Genomic DNA, 15000 nt, shown 5'->3' on the forward strand with positions numbered 1-15000 from the left:
CACATTTCGTGTAGCCGCCCTGTACAGGAAGTGATGTCACAACTCGCTGACATCACACTGACATCACAGAGGATACGGACGGTCACGAGGATACGGAAGGAAGGAAGGACACTCAAGCGACACGGTTCTTCAGAGTATATGCGACCTTCGGTCGCAATAAAATTATGTCACGGCACCCCTGGACTGCCGTCACGGCACCCCCCAGGGTGACGGGGCACCCTGGGGTGGACACTATAGGTGAAACTACAACAACCTATCTGGGTGAATTCCAACAGGGTCTCCATCTCCACACACCCTCTAAAATACTTTAAAACGTTGGGAAACGCTCTGCAGCATGTCTTCATGACAGCAGAGAACCCAATGAAATGATGTGGAGAGGACGCTAAGAAAGGTTCCACGTGGGGCTCCCGCTGACCTAGCGGTCCAGGTGCACACCACACAGGCTCTGATGCCTGACAGTGTGTCGCGGGTTCGAGTCCCGTTCCCGACCACGTTTGCTGCGTGTCTCTCCCCATCTCTCTTCCTGTTTCCTGTCAGTATGCTGTCAATAGAGGCATAACAAATAGAGGCAAAAAAAGAAAAAAAAGAAAGGTGCAAGTCTGGTTTGTAGAAACATTAAAGGAGAAAAAAAAAATATTCAAGTAAATTTGCCTCCATTTGGACCCAAATGCCTGGGGTTACATTTATTGAAATCAGATTGTCTTAGATTTCTAGATTTATTCGACTAAAAAGTCAGATGACTAAAACATGGCTAACAAACACTAAATTGCATTTTATTCAAAAGACTAAACAGAATGTGAATGTTGCTGTGAAAACCATCATTCCATCAGTTTAAACCTCCATCATTGTGATGTCATGATGTCACTGTTTAAACCTCCATCATTGTGATGTCATGATGTCACTGTTTAAACCTCCATCATTGTGATGTCATGATGAACACTATTTAAACCTCCATCGTTGTGATGTCAGAGTGTGAAGGGTCATGTTGACTAGCAGCACATGAACTCTAACAGAGGCTCCCTGTGGATGTGTGTGTGTGTGTTTGTGTATGCGTGCGTGCGTGCGTGCGTGCGTGCGTGCGTACCATCAGAGAGTCTAATGGACTCCATGTCTCTGGGGACGCATGATTAACCTCCACACACGCACACTAAGGCCCCTATTACATTAAAACGGGCTTCACTGTAAACGTAATGATTTATAGTCGTTTGTGGGGGGTCATTTAGACGAAAATGGCGTCTTCGGGGGGTGAAACCGTAACAAAGTGAACCCCCCTGTGAAAGTGGAAAAGGTAAAAACGCTTTATATCTCCCGCTTTCATCTAAATACCGTAAACGCAGCAAACCACTGAAAATGATAAGATGTGGGACGTCCTAGGGCTGTCCCAGTGGTGTAAACTGTAAAGTAACTATTAAGTACATTTATTTGCTAACGTTAGCCCTAATTTATACCGTAGCTATTTGAAAATAGCTGATCTACAAGCTCACAACAACGCGTCGCGGTGCGTTGTGAAAATTGCCGATCTACAAGCTCACAGCGCGTCGCGGTGCGTTGTGATAATAGCCGATCTACAAGCTCACAACGCGTCGCGGTGTGTTGTGAAAATAGCCGACCTACAAGCTCACAAGTTGTGAAAATAGCAGACAACTGCAAAAATAGCCGACGCTGAAAATAGCGACAGTAGCCTATAATGTTTATCATGACACGATCATCATCATCATCCCCTCCATAAGCTGCAGTAAAGGCATTGACTCCAGTCCTCTGTGTTGAAACGAAGCGTGAAGTGAACGCCTTTTTCTGTATCGTATCATAAGGAATAAATATAGTCCCGGGATGTGTATGGTACATGTGTCTGTTCCGACCGTCTGGAACAAACTTTTTAATCATTTATAGTTAGCCAGCCAGCCAGTCTGCCTGTGCTGTGTGACGGCAGTGCGTTGTGTTGACTGACTGAGGAGGACTTCTTTGCTGGCTGCTAGAAAGTAGAACGGAACTTGGGCAGTGCGGTCATGGAGACATGCGCCACCTAGCGACCTGGCATGCAAATTACCGCGTTTAGGGACAAATTGCGTTTTAATCTAAAGACCACATAAAAAATGAAAACTAAACGGCTCTTAGCCGTTTACAGTGAAGCCTGTTTTCATCTAAAAGGGGCCTCATTAGGGTCGTAACTGTGAGTGGGTGCATTTCAGTGTCTTTGTGTGTTTGTGTGTGTGTGTGTGTGTGTGTGTGTGTGTGTGTGTGTGTGTATGTGTGTGTGTTACTATAAGTGTGAGGTCCAAACAGAATCTCAGATGAAAGTATTTTTCTAACTCTGACAACATGGAGCCTGGGCGGAGTGGAACATTTTGTCATCATCTCCTGTTGCATTGTGGGATCTGTAGTCCTGGGAGAGAGCGTGCATGTGTTCAGCCTTTCAATGAAGACACCTTACAAATGTTCGCTTTTAAAAATATACATTCAAATGTCCCTACAGAGCCTTCATTAGTATCATTGGTAACACTGACTCTGTTTGAGCAGAATGGAACAGAGCCTTCATTAGTATCATTGGTAACACTGACTCTGTTTGAGCAGAATGGAACAGAGCCTTCATTAGTATCATTGGTAACACTGACTCTGTTTGAGCAGAATGGAACAGAGCCTTCATTAGTATCATTGGTAACTCCTGTGAAGGAAGTAAGTTTGAGGCCCAGTTTATTTGCCTTAAAGAGACACACATCTTCAACCAGTGTATTTGCTGCCTGCTCGCTGTGCCCTCCTCTGTGCCAGCCTGCTGACTGGCATGTAGGGACAGTGTCTCTGCGGTGCCAACCTGCCTTAAAGCACGAATAATCTTCTCCCGTGCCACCTCTGACTGGCTCTGCCCGCGCCCCCTGTGTCCTGAGTTCCCATTGGCTGGTGGAGTGGCCCAGTCATGCCACCGTGTCTCATGTTGTCACCGCTCTGACCAGAGATATTATAAAGATGGACAAGGGACAAGAATACTGCATCGCTTTGACAACACAACTGTGTGTCGTTTATTATTTCCACAGCTTGTATTTTCTCAGAGCACAGCGCTGCTGTATCAAAAGAGCTTTTTGCTGATCAAGTCGTCGCTGGTGCGAGACAATAAAAATACTTCCCTACTTCTCAGCCTGAGACCACACAGTGTGACTCAGTGAGTGAAAGAGTGGCTGTCGCTGCTGCTTCTTGCTCTTGGCTCCAACAAGTAGAATAACAACACGTTGGCGTATTTCCTCTCAAAGCCGTTAACTTCAAAATAAGAGCTGCATGTAATATGATCAAGGCAACATTCAAGTCACGTTAACTGGTTTTATTTTGAAGTCTACGTACAAGTATTAGGAAGTAAGATGGATTCATTTGGAAGTACATGACACCAGTCCAGCGCTATTAATACCGCACCGCACCGCTGTAGTAACTGGTACAATAATATATTTTCGACTCCTCGACTCAAACAATTGGCGTTGATTCTGGGGGTTTAAAATGACTCGTCTATTTTTTGAAGACAGCCCTGCTTGTTTCCAGTTTAGGCCACGCCTAGACCAGATCACATGGCCCGCTGTGAACCAATAGCAGGCTTTCCTCCCAGGTGGAAAGACTGGTGATGCCAGGTTACATACTCACTGTGTGTGTGTGTGTGTGTGTGTGTGTGTGTGTGTGTGTGTGTGTGTGTGTGTGTGTGTGTGTGTGTGTGTGTGTGTGTGTGTGTGTGCGTGCTCAGCTGTCAGAGCTGTTCTCATCCTTCCAGCAGACCCCCCAGGGTGCAGCCTCTCTGGCTCAGGTCCACCGCGCCGTGCTGCATGACGGACGGACGGTGGCTGTGAAGGTTCAACACCCCAAAGTCCAGACGCAGAGCAACAAGGATATCATGGTGATGGAGGTCTGTCTGTCTGTCTGTCTGTCTGTCTGTCTGTCTCTCTGACTGTCTGAATGGTTTACTTACTGAGTAGCCTAACCGAGATCCGAGGCTACTGACTATTCTAAAACGGCTAGTTCCATTCCTTGATTCTGATTGGCTGGTTGCTGTGGTATATGAGACTATAACGCACACCTTGAATCAGTTTATATCAAACCCAGGTGTGTTATTTCTTTCCACAGTGTTCCACAGTGCACCAATTATCTGCACCTGTGTTGTTTCTGCAGCCTGGCCGGGAACTACTTTCTTGTAGCTGGGGACGACTTTCTTGCAGAGCAGACCTTATAGTGAAATAGAACAGTTTTAATTGGTACATGTCTATGATTTTTCATGTTACCATATTGTAACCGTTTTAAAAAACAATAAGCCACCCGAGGCATTTGATAGATATGAATTATGATACATAATTGTATGATTTGTGTATGAGGGTCATATGACCATAAGGTTATATTATGACCTACTTTCTGAGCTTACAGTATAGGAGACCATGTTTTTGGTTCTACTGTGGGTTCAGGCATGTTGTTACCTGTATTTTATAACGGCTGAGAGGGTTGGAGGTTGGTCACCACGCCTCTCAGCTGGTGTAAAATACCAGGTAACCACTCGCCTCTTGTGGCTTATTGCTTCAATATACAGCAGTACAGTTACAAAAGTTATGCTAAGACAAACAGTTTCCCAAATTCATCCATATTGATCAGTGTATTATATTATAGTTATTGATCAGGTATTGATCAGGTGTATTATCATTACATGTATTGATCATGTGTATTGTTTTACAGGTATTGATCAGGTGTATTATATCACAGGTATTGATCAGGTGTATTATATCACAGGTATTGATCAGGTGTATTATATTATAGGTATTGATCAGGTTTATTATATTATAGGTATTGATCAGGTGTATTATATTATAGGTATTGATCAGGTTTATTATATTATAGGTATTGATCAGGTGTATTATATTATAGGTATTGATCAGGTATTGATCAGGTGTATTATACAATAGGTATTGATCAGGTATTGATCAGGTGTATTATACTATAGGTATTGATCAGGTATTGATCAGGTGTATTATATTATAGGTATTGATCAGGTATTGATCAGGTGTATTATATTATAGGTATTGATCAGGTATTGATCAGGTGTATTATATTATAGGTATTGATCAGGTATTGATCAGGTGTATTATATTACAGGTATTGATCAGGTGTATTATATTACAGGTATTGATCAGGTGTATTATATTATAGGTATTGATCAGGTATTGATCAGGTGTATTATATTACAGGTATTGATCAGGTATTGATCAGGTGTATTATATTACAGGTATTGATCATGTGTATTATATTACAGGTATTGATCAGGTATTGATCAGGTATTGATCATGTGTATTGTCATCACAGGTATTGATCCGGGCGGTCCATTGGCTGTTCCCAGACTTTGCCTTCATGTGGTTGGTGGATGAAGCCAAGAGGAACCTCCCACTGGAGCTGGACTTCCTGAATGAGGGACGCAACGCCGAGAAGGTGGCGGCCATGTTGGGTCACTTTAACTTCTTAAAGGTACAGTAACACAGCATGTTGGGTCACTTTAACTTCTTAAAGGTACAGTACAGCATGTTGGGTCACTTTAACTTCTTAAAGGTACAGTACAGCCTGTTGGGTCACTTTAACTTCTTAAAGGTACAGTACACCCTGCATATTGGATCACTTTAACTTCTTAAAGGTACAGTAACACAGCATGTTGGGTCACTTTAACTTCTTAAAGGTACAGTAACACAGCATGGTGGGTCACTTTAACTTCTTAAAGGTACAGTACAGCATGTTGGGTCACTTTAACTTCTTAAAGGTAAAGTACAGCCTACATGTTGGGTCACTTTAACTTCTTAAAGGTACAGTACAGCCTACATGTTGGGTCACTTTAACTTCTTAAAGGTACAGTAACACAGCATGTTGGGTCACTTTAACTTCTTAAAGGTACAGTAACACAGCATGTTGGGTCACTTTAACTTCTTAAAGGTACAGTACAGCCTGTTGGGTCACTTTAACTTCTTAAAGGTACAGTACAGCCTGCATGTTGGGTCACTTTAACTTCTTAAAGGTACAGTAACACAGCATGTTGGGTCACTTTAACTTCTTAAAGGTACACACATGAAAAGAATGTTTAAATCATTTAACTAGCCGATCTACATCGACACGTGAGCTTGTAGATTGACTATTTGATTTTCTTTTTTTTTGTATGTTTTTCAAAATATATAAAAAAGGTAAATAAGTTTATGGTTAAGGGGTAAGGCCCATGGGGTCTATTAGCTCTGGTCCATAGCGTTAGTGGAGTTCTCCCTAACGCTATGTTCCTCTACCTCCGTATTCCTTGGCAAAACCGGAAAACCCCGCCGTCTGGTCCAAAAATAACAAAAACTGTTTCGCCCCTCATCAAACCAAAGGTATCAGTGGACAGTTGAAAGCTTACTCTACTTAGTGGACGCGGGCTGAGCCCCCCACCATACGATTAAAATAAATTTCTAGGGCAAAATGAAAAATATTCTACCGGATGGAGACTCCATTTCTTCTCGTTTTTCACTATTTGTCGTCGCCATCAAGGTGCCAACTCACTACTGCCGCGCAGGTCAGAGGACCGAATTACACTGAGCATTAGTCTCACTGGGTGTTATTCAATTCTGCGACGTTGGAAGCGCTGTTTTGTAAAAACCTGGAAGAGCGTCTCCATCCGGTGGAATATTTTTCATTTTTCCCTAGAAATGTATTTTAATCGTGTGGTGGGGGGCTCAGCCCGCGTCCACTAAGTAGAGTAAGCTTTCAACTGTCCACTGATACCTTTGGTTTGGTGAGGGGCGAAACAGTTTTTGTTATTTTTGGACCAGACGGCGGGGTGTTCCGGTTTTGCCAAGGAATACGGAGGTAGAGGAACATAGCGTTAGGGAGAACTCCACTAACGCTATGGACCAGAGCTAGGGGTCTATGAGCTATCACTTCTCTCTCCCACACATGTTCCAGGGATTCTAACCCTGTCTCTGTGGTCCACTCAGGTCCCGGGCGTCCACTGGGACCTCTAGAGGATTCTAACCCTGTCTCTGTGGTACACTCAGGTCCCGGGCGTCCACTGGGACCTCTAGAGGATTCTAACCCTGTCTCTGTGGTACACTCAGGTCCCGGGCGTCCACTGGGACCTCTAGAGGATTCTAACCCTGTCTCTGTGGTACACACAGGTCCCGGGCGTCCACTGGGACCTCTGCACCAAGAGGATTCTAACCATGGACTTTGCAGAAGGAGGACAGGTCAACGACCTGGAGTACATGAAGACACACGGTATCGATGTTAACCAGGTAGGTGTGTGTGTGTGTGTGTGTGTGTGTGTGTGAGTGTGAGTGTGAGTGTGAGTGTGAGTGTGAGTGTGAGTGAGTGTGTGTGTGTGTGTGTGTGTGTGTGTGTGTGTGTGTGAGTGTGTGTGTGCGTAACTAGTCGACTAGTGTAACCACTAGTCGACCTTGTTGGTACTAATCAAATAGGTGATACGATTCATTTGTATTATTATTATTACGTGGGTTTGTATGGCTGAAGACCTGGACAGACAGACGGTGGAGTGTTTGTGTAGCAGAGGCTAGCTAGTTAGCCTATAGCCTTGTTATTGACCAACGGCTGGGTTTATTGTGTACTGTGTTTAAGTAGAGACACAGCAGATACAGTCATTTTTTCCAGTTTACATTCCTTAATATGGTAGCAGCTAAAATGGATGAGGACTTGGATCGTGGTAATTGTGTTATGCTGCTGTTCGTTGTTGCAGCGCAACGTTCTCGACATGTGCGTTTGTTTCGTACAGATGTGCTATTTTAAAACGTCACAAGTCCTGCTATTGGCAAGACAGTAGATTATCAGGGGATTTGCAGAACATTGAGCTTGTAGATCAGATATTTTTGCTATTTTTTACACCGTCTCTGACTTCAAAGTTTAAATCTATGAAGGTGGAGTCTGCTTTTCAATGGGAATGGATTGGTTTCTTGAAAAAAGACACTCCATTCTCCATAAACATTAGAAAGACAAAACAGAGAAGGAAAGTGGAAAGAAATGCATTTTCAGAAAAAGAGCAGTGAAGACTGAAGAGTTGAAACAGCACATCCGTATACCCGTTGTCATGACAACCTAGCTGCTGCCAAATGCCTCTGAGCGTCTTATATTACATAACAGGTTATCAACTAGTCGACTACCAGTGGGTCAGATGAGTCAACTAGTATAAATCACTATTGGGGAAGTGTGTTTCTATCGTAACGAGGAACAAAGGATGATCCTCCTAAGAGCTGAAATATTTAGACAATACACCGATGCACTGAATGACTGACTGACTGACTGGCTGGCTGGCTGGCTGGCTGGCTGGCTGGCTGGCTGGCTGGCTGGCTGGCTGGCTGGCTGGCTGGCTGGCTGGCTGGCTGGCTGGCTGGCTGGCTGGCTGGCTGGCTGGCTGGCTGGCTGGCTGGCTGGCTGGCTGGCTGGCTGGCTGGCTGGCTGGCTGGCTGGCTGGCTGGCTGGCTGGCTGGCTGGCTGGCTGACTGACTGACTGACTGACTGACTGACTGACTGACTGACTGACTGACTGACTGACTGACTCACTCACTCACTCACTCACTCACTCACTCACTCACTCACTCACTCACTCACTCACTCACTTGTTTGCTAACTCACGCACACAGGCATGTGTGTCACACACAAACCCATAGTGTATATTGTATGGGGACAGATATGAAACACACAGACAGTGATAAATACATTGCACATTAAGTCTTTTACTGGGGTATATTTCTGTGCACACGCACGCACGCACGCACGCACGCACGCACGCACGCACGCACGCACGCACACACACACACACACACACACACACACACACACACACACACACACACACACAGCATATCAGAATGGATAGAATGATAGAGTATCATTTGCTGTGTGTGTGTGTGTGTGTGTGTGTGTGTGTGTGTGTGTGTGTGTGTGTGTGTGTGTGTGTGTGTGTGTGTGTGTGTGTGTGTGCGTGTCTGTGCGTGTACAGATGGATGAGGACATAAACAGTCTCAGTGTGAGCAGAATGGAGGCTGTTATTTACTCTCTGTTGAGTGAAGTCAACCTTTAGACAGCAGGTGGCGCTCTGCCCTTACATTGAAACATACTGTGTGTTCAATAATTTGGACAATTTGTTATTTTATTTTATTTGGGATGTCATTGATCTGTCAGCTTCCCAAGCCTCCTCAAATGAAAGCCAGAGATCTCCATCTATGGCAGAACTTATAGGATAAATTAAAAAATAAAATGCTGGCAGCAAATGTGTTAAGCTGCTGTTGTGAGAGTAAGGAGGATTGATTATGCTGATCTTAAGCTAGTGATGTTGGGCGGCAAGAAGGGCCTTCTGTTTAGTTTGTTTTTGAAGCGGTGGAAACCGCTTCCAATGAATGGCTTTGTGTGTATCACGCCCATATATGGTCATTTCAGTCCAGAATGAACAGGCTTTTTCAAAAACAGAATGTCCGTTTAATTACCATATATGGTGATCTCAGTCCAGAATGAACAGGGTTTTTCAAAAACAGAATGTCCGTTACCTTATGTCCATATATGGTCACTCCAGGCCAGAATGAACAGGTTTTTCCTGTCCCGTACGTGTAAAATATCAGTCCAGAATGAATAGGCTTTTTCAAAAAGCAAAATGTGTGTCCCATGTCCATATATGGTCATTTCAGTTCAGAATGAATAGGCTTTATATGTCCTGTACATCTAGAATATGTGTGCGGTGTCCCTCCCGGTCAGATGAATGGATACTTTGAGGATTGGTCAAGCTTCACATGATAATTTGGCCTTCAGGGTTTATCTGTCTTATTTAATTTAATTAATTTTATATTTATTTATGTATTTATTTAATTACAAATTCTTATTTTAATGTATGTGTTTTAATCTATTTTATTTTTTAAACCTATTATACCAACTGTCATAACAGCTCTCCAAATACATTCAGAATAGAAGTTTTATCTGTCCACCGCTTCAATTCGAACCGAGGTTTGATTTTTATCTCAACGCATGGTGACCAGCTCCTCAGACGACGTGGGGTGAATGGCGACCGTGTTGTTTTATCAACGCATTGTGACCAGCTCCTCAGACGAGGTGGGGTGAATGGCGACCGTGTTGTTTTATCAACGCGTGGTGACCAGCTCCTCAGACGACGTGGGGTGAATGGCCACGGTGTTGTTTTATCAACGCATGGTGACCAGCTCCTCAGACGACGTGGGGTGAATGGCCACGGTGTTGTTTTATCAACGCATGGTGACCAGCTCCTCAGACGACGTGGGGTGAATGGCGATGGTGTTGTCAAAGTCCTGTTTGGTGGCTCCCATCTTCATGGCCACAGCAAAGCCCTGCAGCATCTCATCACAGCCCAGGCCCTGCATGTGCAGCCCCACCACCTTCTGCTCCTCGCCCACACACACCAGCTTCATGACAACCTGGGACCTCCTGGCTGTGAGGCAGTGATACATGGGGGTGAAGGAGGTGGTGTACGTCTTTACATTCTCCTTCCCTCTGCTTTCAACGGCCTCCGCCTCCGTTAGACCCACCGTACCGATGGGCGGGTGAGCAAAGACCACCGTGGGGATGTTAGAATAGTCCACTTTGGATTCAGGCTTCCCCTCAAACAGCCTGTGTGCCAGCTTTCTACCTGCAGCGATGGCAACGGGCGTGAGGAGGGCCTTGCCACAGACGTCCCCAACAGCATAGATGCTCGGGCGGCTGGTGTTCTGGAACTCGTCCACAACGATGTTGCCCATTTGGTCTGTTTGGATGCCCATCTGCTGGAGGCCCAGTCCAGCAGTGTTGGGTGTTCTACCGACGGCCCAGAGGAGACAGTCCACTCCATGGATGGTAGAGGTCTTCTCCTCTGGACAGTCCACTCCATGGATAGTAGAGGTCTTCTCCTCTGGACAGTCCACTCCATGGATAGTAGAGGTCTTCTCCTCTGGACAGTCCACTCCATGGATGGTAGAGGTCTTCTCCTCTGGACAGTCCACTCCATGGATAGTAGAGGTCTTCTCCTCTAGACAGTCCACTCCATGGATAGTAGAGGTCTTCTCCTCTAGACAGTCCACTCCATGGATAGTAGAGGTCTTCTCCTCTGGACAGTCCACTCCATGGATAGTAGAGGTCTTCTCCTCTGGATCTTTGGTGACGACTGTCACCTCCAGACCCTGCTGTGTTCTCCTCACTGTCTTCACCTGGCTGTTCTTCAGTATTTCTATGCCAGAGTTTTGCAGTTCAGTCGTGCAGTTTGAACTTATCAGAGCGTCAAAGTTCCGTAAGACGGCTGACCGTCGGATGATGAGAGATGTTTTGGATCCCAGACTGGACAGAATGCCGGCCATCTCCACGGCAACGTATCCTGCTCCTACAACGACGCTGCGCCGCGGGAGGCTTTCCAGTTGGAAGAAACCATCGCTGGTGATGCCTAGACTGGCTCCTGGGATCTCACTGTCACTCACTTCAGAAGGGCGCCCTCCAGTGGCGATCAGGATGTGAGGCGCTGTGTACTTCTTCCCATTGACCTCCACTGTAGGCTCAGGGTGGTCTGTGAACCTGGCCTGACCGTGGATAGTTTCAATGCCAGCCTTGTCGAGGTTACCACGGTAAATATCATTCAGACGCCTGACGTAGGCGTCACGTTTAGCCTTGAGAGTTTCCCAGTGGAAGAGGTGAGGCAGTTCGTTCTCAAAGCCGTAGTCAGAGTGATGGAGCAGGTATTCTGCATGAACCGCTGCATTCCACATCACCTTCTTGGGGACACAGCCGACGTTAACGCAGGTTCCTCCCAGTCGGTGACGTTCTATCACCGCGGTGGTCGCCCCCAGCTCCGCTGCTCTCCGTGCGGCCGCCAGACCCCCAGAACCCCCGCCGATCACCAGCAGGTCGAATCGCTTTGTTGCTGCTGTCGACTGCGAGGCCATGACGATGCTCCCCGATGATGTCTGTGAAACTCGGATGATTCATTTTAAAGAAAAAAGACACGATTGTGATGATGATGTTGTGATGTCATTGCGCGGTTAGGTTGGACATTGTAGGACAGATAATGATTTGACGCAATCTGATTGCTGAAAAATCACACCCAGTGTGAAGTGAGGGGTGCCTTTTATGGGTCAATTTCATTAAACGTCCTGTGAAGCTTGGCCAACGGCCAGCTTTGCGGGACGGACATACAAGCACACAAAGCCAGATATAGGAGTGGTTGGCACTTGGCACCGCTCAAAAAACAACTATCTGCGTTGTTTTTTCTTTTTTTTTGCAGAACCAGAGAGAGAGAGAGAGAGAGAGAGAGAGAGAGAGAGAGAGAGAGAGAGAGAGAGAGAGAGATATGTTGATTGACAGTACATAACTCCAGATTCCTGTCTTGCTTCTAGTGTGGACCGGATTTTTAGATCTTGATTCTATTACAAACTATGAGAAAATAAAGGGTGTCTAATTTTCCGGACCCCCACCCCCTTTTTCGGGGGTCTTCTATTTTGGGACCTCCCAGAACAGTATGCCAGCCAGTTAATGTCGGATTTACAGAATATTAGAGTTGTTTTGTAGGTTACTTTTGGTTGAGGTCTTTCCTCACCTGGGACCCCCCAGACGGACCCCTGAGCCTATCTCAGTAATCACTCTGCTCCTGCTTCAGAACAATGTCAAATTATTAGATCATAATTGAAGCATAAAAGTGTTTGTTTGCGACCGTAGGTCGCACTTACTACAGACAGCTGCTCGAGGTGTCCGTCTGTCCGTCCGTCCGTCCGTCACACACGTCACACGTCACACTTTTGCCCTGCTCATATCTCCGCAACCGTTGCCCCGATCCATGCCAGATTTTGCACACACACTCCTTACCTGCCAAACTACAACCTCCAAGGACCCCCGGAGCTCCAGGGACCCCCAGCTCCCTCGGGGAGCCCCAAGTGTAAAAAATGAGCACATGTGCAAAAATTACCAAATGACCACCCCAACGGGGCTGCTCACGGGGCATTCCCGGGGACCACCCACTCCTGGTGCTCCAGAACGGATGCAAAAGTGGTGGCGCCCCCAGTGGAGGACCCCCTGCCACTGCAGCTCACATAAAATGCCGTAACTTGGGCTAGGAGCGACCGGGAGAGCCGGGGCCGGTACCTATTCGTCCGCCTTGGCGGCGCGGAGACCCCACCCCTCATTTCTCACATGGCCCTCTAGCGCCACCATGAGGCCGATTCAGATTTTGCCCTAAAATCACGAAAATCACTACACAGTATGTCTACACTCATGTCATCAACATGCTCAGGAAGATTTTGGAAAAACAAATTTTTGCTCTATTTGTGGAGATAAGTGACCTACGGTCGCTTATCTCCCGATTAGGGAGTCTTACTGGTGTTGAGCTCTGAAAAAACAGGTGTTACTGCAGGGATTACATGAAGGTATTGCAACTTTGGGCACGCAGAACACACACACACACACACACACACACACACACACACACACACACACACACACACACACACACACACACACAAACCCCACTCCTATCCTCTTAAAGAGAGATGGTCAATGATGCCCAAAGAGAATCATGACAATACAGTAATTTCAGAAATGCAGGATCTATTCGTCTTCTTCATCTTGAATGTTGTCCCTAATAGTGTTGACAGTCTCCACCATAGCATAATGCAGAGAGGAGTGCAAGGCAGGTTATTGTTTGAGCAGCTGCACCGTCCCTTGCAACCTGCTTTGCGGCCACATTTGAGCTCAAGAACTGCCTTTGGAGCAGGGAGGGCAAAAAGACACCTGACTGGAACATACCCTCCACTCTCTGAATTCCATCCATGTTCTAATTGGTGGAAGCTCAGGGCAATTTGTCAGTATGATTGCCAGACCCATGGAAATGGGTAGGCCTACATAAGCAAATGTCGGTCTGTCCGGGTTTTCTATATAAAGGGTATATATGATGATGACATGATGATGACATGCCTACAAAAGGCATGATGTCATAAATGATGATGACAGACAGGGGGTCTGGCACAACCAGGTTGACCTGGTCTAGTTTATTACTGCATTGTGACGTAGGTTGGCATGGAGGACATGTGGTAGCAGCATGGCACCACTTGGAGGTGGCATCTCACCCTCCTGGTCTATGGTAGGGACCCCCAGTACAACCCTTGATGCTGAGGCATCAGGGACCCCCAGTACAACCCTTGATGCTGAGGCATTGGGTCTTTGATATGAACCAGCTGGGGATCGAACCCCAACCTCCCAGTCTCAGGACGGACACTCTAACCACAGCGCCTCTGAGCTGGTAATGATAAATGAAAGACCAAAAACAGCAACCAGAGTAGAATGTGTGTGTGTGTGTGTGTGTGTGTGTGTGTGTGTGTGTGTGTGTGTGTGTGTGTGTGTGCGTGCGTGTGCGTGTGTGCGCGCGTGTGCGCTTGTGCGTGTGTAACATGACAGGAAGTAGCAGGTCAAAGTCATTAGCAGGGAAATGAACCTCTCTGAACCCATGGACAAGTTGTGACTACCTGTGTGTGTGTGTGTGTGTGTGTGTGTGTGTGTGTGTGTGTGTGTGTGTGTGTGTGTGCGCGTGTGCGTGTGTGTGTGTGTGTGTGTGCACACGTGCGTGCGTGTGTGTGTGTGTGTCTTCAGTGACACATTGAGGACCTCTAATTAATGTCCACTACAAGCTGCTGTCCTTCTTTCTGAGATAATTTGTTGCCATTCTGTCCTTAGAAAAGTGTGTGTGTGTGTGTGTGTGTGTGTGTGTGTGTGTGTGTGTGTGTGTGTGTGTGTGTGTTGTGAAGGGCTTACAAATGGCCGCTCAATTAGAAGGAATTTGTGCCCTAACCCTGCACATGTTAGTGTGTGTTTGCGTTGTACTGTACTTGTGCAGGAGTGAATGTGTGTAGTTTGTGTGTGTTGGTGTGCACATACCATGTTTGCTGGTGTCTAACTTCATTTATTCCTCAGCGTTAATTAGTGAGGAACTTCTATGCAGGTATAAGATATATACAAGATAAGTTGAACATGATATTATAAGATATATATAAGGTG

The 15000-nt window shown here is 46.1% G+C and overlaps 2 protein-coding genes across 2 annotated transcripts in view; one reads left to right on the forward strand and one right to left on the reverse strand.

The window, feature by feature from the left end:
- The window catches only part of LOC308305476 (uncharacterized protein), a gene marked incomplete at both ends in the record, with an annotated part of 90283 nt that overhangs the window by 36252 nt on the left and 39031 nt on the right, over positions 1–15000 (forward strand). Inside the window, 3 exons of the mRNA XM_080750272.1 lie at positions 3719–3877; positions 5317–5475; positions 7140–7256. Coding sequence (XP_080606398.1) covers positions 3719–3877; positions 5317–5475; positions 7140–7256 — 435 coding nt within the window. The remainder of the gene's footprint in view (positions 1–3718; positions 3878–5316; positions 5476–7139; positions 7257–15000) is intronic.
- On the reverse strand, positions 10224–11903 carry LOC308305405 (glutathione reductase, mitochondrial-like; the record flags this gene model as incomplete). Its single annotated transcript, XM_080750206.1, has 2 exons — positions 10224–10841; positions 11091–11903. The coding sequence occupies 2 exons, from the start codon at positions 11901–11903 to the stop codon at positions 10224–10226; spliced, it is 1431 nt and encodes a 476-aa protein (XP_080606332.1).

The sequence above is a fragment of the Nannobrachium achirus genome, assembly GCF_963921795.1.
Source record: "Nannobrachium achirus genome assembly, chromosome: 20".
Taxonomy (NCBI): domain Eukaryota; kingdom Metazoa; phylum Chordata; class Actinopteri; order Myctophiformes; family Myctophidae; genus Nannobrachium; species Nannobrachium achirus.